General features: G+C 48.1%; 1 protein-coding gene across 2 annotated transcripts in view; it reads right to left on the bottom strand.

The window, feature by feature from the left end:
- Window positions 1–9,700, bottom strand: part of Atcay (ATCAY kinesin light chain interacting caytaxin) — a 26,102-nt gene extending 16,402 nt beyond the window's left edge. Inside the window, exons 1-3 of one of the 2 annotated variants that reach the window (XM_087909350.1) lie at window positions 9,374–9,700; window positions 7,108–7,236; window positions 6,529–6,587 (exon numbers count right to left, since the gene is read on the bottom strand). In XM_087909350.1, the coding sequence (XP_087765476.1) occupies window positions 6,529–6,587; window positions 7,108–7,184 (136 nt within the window). In that variant the 5' untranslated portion in view covers window positions 7,185–7,236; window positions 9,374–9,700. Of the gene's footprint in view, window positions 1–6,528; window positions 6,588–7,107; window positions 7,237–8,217; window positions 8,362–9,373 lie in introns of those variants that run through there. The other variant, XM_087909351.1, reaches the window with a different exon arrangement.
- Window positions 9,701–10,959: the final 1,259 nt, after the last annotated feature.

Genomic DNA, 10,959 nt, shown 5'->3' with positions numbered 1-10,959 from the left:
AAAATCTGTCAACATAATCCACCATATAAACAAGCTGAAAAATAAAACCTACATGATCATCTCATTAGATGTCGAAAAAGCTTTTGACAAAATACAACATTCCTTCATGATAAAGGTCTTGGAGAGAGCAGGATACAAGGAACATACCTAAACATAATTAAGGCAATATACAGTAAGCCAACAGCCAACACCAAACTAAATGGAGAGAAACTCCAGTGATTCCACTGAAATCAGGAACAAGACAAGGTTGTCCACTCTCTCCAGATCTATTCAATATAGTTTTTGAAGTCCCTAGCTAGAGCAATAAAACACCAAAGGGAGATCAAGGGGATACAAATTGGAAAAGAAGTTAAACTCTCACTGTTTGCTGACGGTTATAATAGTTTACAAAAGTGGTCCCAAAAATTCTACCAAGGAACTTCTACAACTCATAAACACTTTCAGCAATGTAGCAGGATACAAGATTAACTCAAAAAAAATCAGTAGCCCTCCTGTACACAGATGATAAAAGGGCTGGGAAAGAAATCAGTGAATCGACACCCTTCACAATAGCCACAAATAGCATAAGATATCTTGGAGTAACTCTAACCAAACAAGTGGAAGACTTGTACGACAAGAACTTTAAATCTTTGAAGAAAGAAATTGAAGAAGACATCAGAAAATGGAAAGATCTCCCATGTTCTTGGGTAGGCAGAATTAATATAGTAAAAATGGCAATCTTACCGAAAGCAATCTACAGATTGAATGTAATGCCCATCAAAATCCAGCAAAATTCCTCAAAGACCTCGAAAGAATGGTACTCAACTTCATTTGGAAAAGCAAAAAAACCCAGGATAGCCAAAACAATCCTGTGCAATAAAAGAACTTCTGGAAGCATCACAATCCCTGACTTCAAACTCTACTATAGAGCTACAGTACTGAAAACAGCCTGGTACTGGCATAAGAACAGACAGGAGGACCAATGGAACTGAATAGAAGACCCAGATATCAATCCACACATCTTCGAACACTTGATCTTTGATAAAGAAGCAAAAAATATCAAAGGGAAAAAAGAAAGCATATTTAACAAGTGGTGCTGGCATAACTGGATATTAACATGTAGAAAAATAGAAATAGACCCATATCTATCACCATGCACAAAACTCAAGTCCAAATGGATCAAAGACCTCAACATAAAGCCAGTCACACAGAACCTTATAGAAGAGAAAGTGGGAAGTACACTTGAACGTATTGGCACAGGGAAACACTTCCTAAATAGAATCCCAGCAGTACAGACACTGAGAGAAACAATTAATAAATGGGACCTCCTGAAACTGAAAAGTTTCTGTAAAGTCAACAAGACAAAACGACAGGGGGCTGGAGGGATGGCTCAGAGGTTAAGAGCATTGCCTGCTCTTCCAGAGGTCCTGAGTTCAATTCCCAGCAACCACATGGTGGCTCACAACAATCTGTAATGAGGTCTGGTGCCCTCTTCTGGCTTGGCCTGCAGACAGACATGGAAGGAATACTGTATACATAATAAATAAATAAATCTAAAAAAAAAGAAGAGCAGTAAAGTAGTTTGAAAAAACAAAAACAAAATGACGGCCTACAGAATGGGAAAAGATCTTCACTAACCCCACATCAGACAGAGGTCTGATCTCTGAAATATACAAAGAACTCAAGAAATTGGACACCAAAAGATCACATAATCCAATAAAAATATGGAGTACAGACCTAAACAGAGGACTCTCAACAGAGGAATCTAAAATGGCTGAAAGACACCTAAGAAAATGTTCAACATCCTTAGTCATCAGAGAAATGCAAATTAAAACAACTCTGAGATTCCATCTTACACCTCTAAGAATGGCCAAGATCAAAAACACTGATGACAACTTATGCTGGAGAGGTTGTGTGGAAAAGGGAACACTTCTGCATTGCTGGTGGGAATGCAAGCTGGTACAGCCCCTTTGGATGTCAGTGTGGCGATTTCTCAGAAAATTAGGAAACAACCTTCCTCAAGACCCAGTAATATCACTTTTGGGTATATAACCAAAGGATGCTCAATCGTGCCACAAGGACATGTGCTCAACTATGTTCATAGCAGCTTTGTTTGTCATAGCCAGAACCCGGAAACAACCTAAATGCCCCTCGACTGAAGAATGGATAAGGAAAATGTGGTACATTTACACAATGGAGTACTACACAGCAGAAAAAATAACAACAGCTTGAATTGTGCAGGAAAATGGATGGAGCTAGAAAACATCATATTGAGTGAGGTAACCCAGACACAGAAAGACAATTATCACATGTACTCACTCATAGGTGGTTTTTAAACATAAAGCAAAGAAAACCAGCCTACAAACCACAATCTAAGTTCTAAGAGAATTTAGACAACAATGCAGACACTAAGAGAGATTTACATAGATCTAATCTACATGCGAAGTAGAAAGTATAAAAAGACAAGATCTCCTGAGCAAATTGGGAGCATGGGGAACTTGGGGGAGGATTGAAGAGGGGAGGGGAGAGGCAGGGAGGGGAGCAGAGAAAAATGTAGAGCTCAATAAAAATCAATAAAAAATACTCAATTAAAAAAAGATAATTAATCATCTCAAATATTTTACAATGGAATGGATTTTTGTATGTTGATGCAAATTTAAGTTTACTTTGTTATACTGAATATATGTTTCTGCTCTTGTTTAAGGTGTTGTACCTATGCAGCTCATTTAAAATGTAATGTAACACTCTAGTTCTTGAAAGCTATTATTACAAACTGTTTGGAATAATTAAGAAATGTAGGGTAGTAGTTAGTTATGTATAACAATTAAACTTGTCATATTAGTGATGTTTTCAAGGTCAAACAGATGTTTTAGACAGATGGGTCATCTTCAAACATTTTAGAGATCTTCAGAATATGACATTTAAGTTGTTTTAATAATATAATGGCTTTTTATGACACTGGACATTTAAGAACCTCCACAGGGAGTCTGATTTCTTTATGACAAAAGTTTGTCACTGGACAAGAAACTGCCCTTGCCCTGACTGCTGACAGCATGCTGGCCAAACTGGACATACAGGACACAAAAAAGTAACTACCAATTTGCCAAAACAAAGTGAGACAGTTCTTCAAAATTCCTGCTTCATAGTAAATAGCTGTCAGATATTGGAGACCCATAAACAGAAGATGGATATCTCAATGCTACAGAGAAGACTTGGGGTGGCTGTCCAAGCAGCCAGCTGTCCCTGTCACTATCGGGGAATACTAGTTCCAGGTGTACGACTTTTGTTTACACTGCATTTCTCTAACTCCGTGAAGCTGCGTTACTGTGCCTGATGGTCTAATAAAGAGATGAACGGCCAATAGCGAGGCAGGAGCAAGGATAGGCGGGGCTGGCAGGGAGAGGATAAACAGAAGGAGAAATATGGGAGGAGAGAAGAAAGAGGAACCCAGTCCCCCAGCCAGTCACAGACTAAGAAGGAAAGGAAGCTATACAGAAGTAAAAGCCCAGAGGAAAAACTAGTGTGGATAAGTTAAGAAAAGAGAAGCTTCCTAGAAACAAGCAGGACAGGCATAGATAAGAATAAGCCTTCCTGTGTGATTTATCTGGGAGTTGGGTGGTGGACCCCCCAAAAAAACCAAAAGAGTAAAACATCATGCAACATGTCGTTTCTAAACTTTTGGAAGTTGCTTGCTCTGTGCCTCCTATTTAGTCAGGTAATATTATCTCCTTCTTGGGTCTGATAGAGTTGAAGACTAGATAGTTATAGTTACAGCTTTCCTTGTTGTGAAATTCAGGAAACAAACTTTCATAAGAGGTACAAAGTTTATGAGGTTAAGAAACATAAAACTTAAATTGTTTATCTGTGAAAATGTTTTGAGGTCTGGAAAGATGGTTTAGGGTTGTGATACAGATTAGGACAGAAAGCGCTCTGTGAGCGCACCAAGAGGACACATAATGGAGATTTTCTTTGAATTTGTCAAATACAAATGGACTGGACATTATGAATGCAGTTTTTGCTTGATATTTGTCTTATTGTCTTACTAGGTTACAGTTAAAACCTTTTCTATTTAGACAAAAGGTGAAAATGTTGCAGAATATTTGTTTAATCTTGTAAAGATGTGTTGCTGTTTTACCTTGCTTGCCTCAGGCACCTGATTGGTCTAATAAAAAGCTGAATGGCCAATAGATAGGGAGGAGGTATTGATGGGACTCCCAGGCAGGCAGAGTAAATAGGAGGAGAAATATAGGTTGTAGGGGAAGAAAGAAAAAGAGATGCCAGGGAAATACCAGGGACCAGCTAGCCAGAAACAGAGGAAGCAGGAAAGTGGGCCATACAGAAAAAAGGAAAGGCAAGCTGGGCGGTGGTGGCGCACACCTTTTATCCCAGGGCAGAAGCAGTTGGATCTCTGTGAGTTCGAAGCCAGTCTGGTCTCCAAGAGCTAGTTCAGGACAGGCTTCAAAGCTACAGAGAAACCCTGTCTAAAGAACGCTGCTGCGGGGCTGGAGAGGTGGCTCAGCGGTTAAGAGCACTGACTGCTCTTCCAGAGGTCCTGAGTTCAATAACCAGCAACCACATGGTGGCTCACAACCATCTGTAATGAGGTCTGGTGCCCTCTTCTGGTCTACAGGCAGGATATTGTATAAATAAATAAATAAATCTAAAAAAAAAAAAAAGAAAAGAACCCTGCTGCAAAATGTCAATGAGTAGAAAAAGGTTAAATTAAGTTAAACGAATTAGTGGGACAAGCCTAAACTAAGGCAAACATTCATAACTAATAAATCTCTGTGTCTTTATTTGGGAACTGATTGCCAGCCCAAAGAAAATTCCTACTACAGGTCTCCATGTCCAAGGACCCCATGCTGGCCCCTCCAGAGGTCACTCTACTGTTTTCACAGGTTCCTGCCAGCAGCATCACCTCAGGCCTTGAACGCTTGGCTGAGAACCAAATCTCCCCTTTGGTTCTGGGATAGACTATGACGTTTGGGACTCTAAGATGGACGGGCGCGGTGTGGTGTTCCCTGCACGGGGAAGGAGCCTCGGCTGGAGTTTGAGTCACGCACTGTGTCCTCAGGGTAACTGTTTAGCTGAACATGATGGGAGGCCTAGAGAGTAGGATTGCCATGCCTTGAGGCCAACCAGAGCACAGGATGAGTTCAGTATGCAAGGACAATTAGCAAGACCCCGTGTGAATTGAATGTAAAAACTGTGAGGGGATGGGGGCGTGGTCAGGGTGTAGCCCCACCTAGAACCCCCCCCGTGAGGGGATGGGGGCGTGGTCAGGGTGTAGACCCGCCTAGAATTTCCCCCTGTGAGGGGAAAGGGGGCGTGGGTCAGGGTGTAGCCTCGCCTAGAATCCCCCCCCCCCCGCGAGGGGCTGGGGGCGTGGTCAGGGTGGAGCCCTGCCTAGAATCTCCAGTGAGGGGTTGGGGGCGTGGTCAGGGTAGAGCCCTGCCTAGAATCCCCAGTGAGGGGCCATTGGAATGCTTCAGTATTAAATTCCGAATTCCAGTCCAAGAACTACACAGTAATGAGGAGGGGAGATCTGAAGGAAGACACACACAGGGGCATGTCACTGACATTGGCACACAATTAATTAGGTCTGCTTCTGCAAGAAGGCCACACCCAGGACCTTGGTGGTCAATGCTGACAAGTGTCTGGTGAATTCTTCCTTGGTTTCAGGAGCTCGTCATCCCTATAACTTGGCCTAGTCATAAGGTCTGTTTCCACAACTGAGGCTGTCCTGGAACTTCCAGCAATCCCCCTGCCTCTTGGACTCCTGACATATCCAGACACAAATTTAAATACATATTTTTCTAAGTGAAAAGGTACGGTATGTACAAGTACAGAGGGCAGCGCCCTCTAGTGTTTCCTCAGTCCCCTCCACCTTGTTCCCTGACCCTGACGATCACTGGTGAAGGCCCCAGGGAGCAGAGAGTACCAGGCATCTTCCTTTGCAGTATTAAAGTTACAAATGACTCCACCATGTCTGATATCCTCCCCTGCCCTGAGGTTCTGGGGATCTGAACTCATGTCCTTGGAGAAGAACAGCAAGTGTGCTACCTACTGAGCCATACCCCAGTTTCAGCCATTCCAGCTGCTTCTTTTTTTTTTAAAGATTTATTTATTTATTATGTATACAGTACAGTGTTCTGCCTGCGTGTGTGCCTATACACCACAAGAGGGCACCAGATATCATTATAGATGGTTGTGAGCCACCATGTGGTTGCTGGGAATTGAACTCAGAACCTCTGAAAGAGCAACCAAAGTGCTCTTAACCTCTGAGCCATCTCTCCAGCCCCCACCCAAGCTTCTTCATTGGACGTGCACTGCCTTCATTTAGTTCTCGAGTTAGAGGCACAGAGACATCGGGAAACCAGCTAAAGGACACACAGTAGGACCCATGCAGTCTTCATGTGGGTGTTCTCTTACCCCTTTGAACCAGGTGCACTACAGCCCCCTGCTAGACGCCCCACCCTGCATGTAGCCCCGGACAACCATCTGCACCCTGAAAGCAAGCTCGCATTTCTGTGCACTCTGTAAGCTTACAAGAAGAGTCTTCTGCGGCGCCTTCCAGCAGCCCCACTCCTGTGTCTTCAGGAAGAGGTCTGTGGAAACCCCAGGAACCAGGCAGCAGGAGGAATGCAGTCGGCAGGTTCAGTCAAGGGGGTTGAGAGAAAAGAAGAAAAATAAAATGCCATCAGATCAAGACAGTGATGCCCCAACTCAGCTCTCCCTTGGAAAGGATGGTTCAGGAATATAGAAAGAAGCCTTTCAGAAGAGCCACGCCTCCAGCCCCTCACCAGGTATTTCGGGCGGGGCTCCACCCTGACCACGCCCCTAGCCCCTCACTGGGGGATTCTAGGCGGGGCTCCACCCTGACCATGTCCCTCCATTTTCCTTTCGATTCAGGGTCTTGTTCTGCACCCCAGGTTGACCAGAACTCATTCCCTGGCATTCTCTGTGGAAGCTGGCTGCGAGGCCAGGTTATTACTCCCAGCCTGGCTACAGGAATTCACTGTCTGGGAGTCTTGAAGGAAGAGGTTCCAGAAGGCTCCGTCACCATCAGCATCTGTGGAAGCTGCCGAGAGCAGCGAGTCCCAATAACGGGGACGCTGGCGCCCTCACCTGGGCAGATCCTCATCCTGCCATTCATCCCTCACATCCACGTTTTCCATCCTCAGCGTGGCTTCCGTGGTCCCCATGGGAGCTGGAAAGAGAAGGCGACTGGAAGCTTGGCTGACCTCAGAAGAGGATCTGAGGAAGAAAAGACAGAGCGATTTAGATAGCCATGGCTACAGCCACCACCTATGACACCGGTCTGCCTGTAAGACGGAGCCATCCCACGGCAGGAGGACACACACGGGGCTTAGGACGCCCCAGTCTGCGCATAAACTCAGGTGAGGAGTTGAGCCCCCAGACACAGACCCCCTCCGCTGAGATCTCTCAAGCCCACCTTCTCTAGAGCAGCCCTGGAACCAAGCTGACTTAATCGCCTTCCTTTTCCTTGGATCTCAACTGTGGTGGAAATTTTAAAAAAAGAAAAAAAAAGTGCAGGCGTTTTTGTACGAATGAGTGTCAGGACTAACATTCCACGTTGTGATAGTCACTTCCAGAGAGGGACTGCTCTCTCACTCGCTTCCACCTGCTCCAGTCCACCCCCACTTCCAGTCCTGGGCTGTTGAAAGGGCAGCTTCCACCAAGCCGGAAGGACCCACGAAGTGGAAGAGACAACCAGCTACTCAGCGTGTATGACCGCCATACTTCATCTGCCAGCACCTCAGGTTTCCTGTCTGCAAATGGGTGTCCTCCAAGCCTATCACCCCTGGTTCCCTCACTCCATAAAAACCAATTGTTTGTGTATTTGCAGGTATGTATATGTCAATAGAGGTCAGAGGTCACTCTCTACCTTGTATTTGAGGCAGGGCCTCTCTACACTTGAAACTAAGCACAGAGCCCCAGACCCCCAATCTCTGCCTCCTCAGGTATGGGATTACTTTTTTGTCCCCCAACTTTATTTTGTGTGTGTGTATTTTGCTTGCATGTATGTCTGGGGCCAGGCTGTGATTACAGGCGCACACGTGCTTGCGTGCGTGCGTATGTGTGCACGCGCGCGCCGTGCTGTCTGGACAACCCTGGCTCTCCTGGAACGCATGTAGTCCCACCTCAGCCTTCAAATGCTGGGATTTAAGGTGTGCGCCACCTTGCCCATCTTTGGTCACCTTTCTAATTAGTCACCTGTTCTGTCTGTGTGTGGGGTGTGTGCACAGTATCCGGGGTTCCAGGGAGCACAGTCGGCATGGCAACAGCTCCGGGTTCCCAGAAGCCACGCACTAGGCTTTTCTGCAGTGCCGGAAACCAAGCTTAAGTCCTCACGGTTTTATGGCCAGCAGTTACCATCCTGCGCTCCATCCGGGTGCTGTGTGAACTCCCCAGACTGTCTGATGGATGGACGTGCTTTGTGTTAGAGGCCAGTGTTGCAATACACACACACACCCCACACACAACTTAAGGACGACCCCAGACCAAACTTCGGCACCCGCAGGGCCACGTCTGTGAAATCATGGTCCCCCTCTCCTTTTCTATCTTAACAACATGATTCCATGGTCCGGTCACGGGAGGCCATCCTTAATCTGTTCCCTGATCCGGAGACAAGGGCCACTTGCCCGTGGCAGCTGTCAGTGCCCAGCAGGCCATCTGCAGCTGCTGACTGGGGTGTGTCTCCCGCAGCCCAGCCGGCGGGGACCTGCAGGTATGACCCGAGGGGAAGCGGGCCTACTAGAATGTCATCCGCCATTCATGGAGGAGCAACGCACAGTGCAGGAGAAAACACGACTCCCCCTGGGTGTTCCAGGACTCCCCCAGCGCAGCTGAGTCCAGTCCATTGTGTCTGCGCAGAGAGGGACACCGGTGCCTCCTGCCGAGCCAAGCCGGACGCAAAGGGGGAGGACCCCATCTACACACTTCCAAACACAGGGTGTGGTGGGTCTCCTGGGCGCTGGCGACAGCGGGGGACCAGGAATCCCTGGCAACTCCAGAAAGACAGCGCAGGTCTGTCTTGAATCCCTGGCCCTATAGCTACTGCTAAAAATCTGTCCTTTTCAATGTATATGCAATTTTGATGTCTCCATGCCCGCAGTCAGGGTTATAAATAGAAAGCACCCGACACCGCGTGGGAGGTTTACCGCCTCCAGGATGCTCCGGTTCGGAGCTGGGGTTTTAATCCTTGGGGCTCTTCATTCTCCACCTAGGATCAAGTCCCGGTTGCTCGCCCCATCGCAGCAGCCATTCCGGGAGCCGCCAGCGTCTCCCGGATAAACCTTTCCCCCAGCTGGGCTGCGAACAGGGGTGAAAAAGACAATTTACACTGCCAGAGTGTTAAAGGCCCACTCACCTCGGCGGCGGCTCCGCGCCGTCACTGAGACACAAAGGCGGGCCGGGTGCGGATGCAGGCGGGCATCTCGCGGGTGGTACCCAGGCCCGGGCCTGGCGGAAGGATGCTCAGGGGTAGGTCCACATCCAAGGAAGGTCACCCAGGGCGACGTGGCCAGCGGCACCCCAGCTCCCCGGCCCCGCTAGAGAAGGGGGTGCCCGGGTCAGTAGCAGCACCCCTTTCCCCACACGGTCTCCGTGTCCCCCGCCATTGCAGCCCCGAGCCTGCGTGGCTTTGGCTCTCCTCCTTTCCGGATGACAGAGGCTCTGCCTGCCCCCAGATAGTGAAGGAAGCTGCTTTTGTGTGAAGGGGGCGGGCCCAGGCCTGATAGACAGTTCCAGCCCCCCAGCTCGCATCCTCCTCTCCCGATTGGCTGAAAGGAAAGCATATCTCCCAGCCAAGTCCTGAGCAGGTGCAAAAAAAAAAAAAAATCCTCGGAGATGGTGCATCGCACTTATGCAAAATCACAAGAGAGAAAATAAATAAATGGACAAACAGCCGTGGCCTGGTTCCTTACGGGGGTGGGGACAGGGAGCCTGCAGGGCTCTTTGGTTGCGGGGCGGGGGGCTGGGGGAGGCGCCCTTGAAACCGTCTTTGAGGGCAGAGAAATGGAGATTTTCAGATCCCCCTTCAGGGGTAAGCCAGGATGACGCTGGGTTTTGGGGTGCCGCGGACCTAGCTAGTTATTGTTTTAGATGGCTTGGATCTGCGCTGCCGCGGGAACTGCGCCCCCTGCAGGCTTCCAGAGGAATTCTAGTTGCTGAGAGAAGAATTTGCATCCTGGACTCAACTGCTGAGTGCGCTGAGGCAGGGGATTGCAGCTCGAGGCCAGGCAGGACTACAGAGTGAGGCTAAGGTCAGCCTGACACCCCCATCTCAAAAGTGAGAAGAGGGGTTCGTAGGGATGGCTCAGTGGGCAAAGCGCTTGCTCTGCAAGCGTCGGAAGGAATAGCAGGGGCCAGGATGTGACTGTGTGTACCTGCAGAAGGAACCTGGGGAGAACCATTGGGGAAGACGCGTGACGTCAGCGGCTGTCATCCGCACGCGCATTGGCACACAACCCGCCCCACTAAAATTTAAAGAGGACTGGGGGCGTGGTCAAGGTGGAGCCCCGCCCAGAATCCCCAGTGAGGGGCTGTGGGCTTGGTCAGAGTGGAATCCCGCCTAGAATCCCCCAGGGATGGACTTTGGGCGTGGTTAGAGAAGAGCCCAGTCTAGAATCCCCAGTGAGGGGCAGAGAGATTCTGGGAAGAAGGAGGCTAAGCTGATAATTTCATGCAAACTGCCAATAGTTTCCAGAAGGTAAAGAGCCACAGTGAAGAATCCTCCCTGAGTCCATAAAGATCCGATCCTGCCCAGACTTTGGTCCCCAAAAGTATGAGAGAATACATCGATCTGTTGTACTTCTTTTTTCCTCCATGACCCTCATAGACCTCCTAGGCTCTTTCCCGCATCCTTTGAGAACGTTAAGTTCCTCCTGCCACAGGCCCTTTGCCCACGCTCTCGGACTTCCGACTTTCTGTAACTTAGGTTACAGTGTGGTGTGA

The sequence above is a fragment of the Myodes glareolus genome, chromosome 8, assembly GCF_982192425.1.
Source record: "Myodes glareolus chromosome 8, mMyoGla1.1, whole genome shotgun sequence".
Lineage (NCBI taxonomy): Eukaryota > Metazoa > Chordata > Mammalia > Rodentia > Cricetidae > Myodes > Myodes glareolus.
Note: the sequence above shows the minus strand (reverse complement) of the source record. Positions and strands in the feature narration are given on the sequence as shown.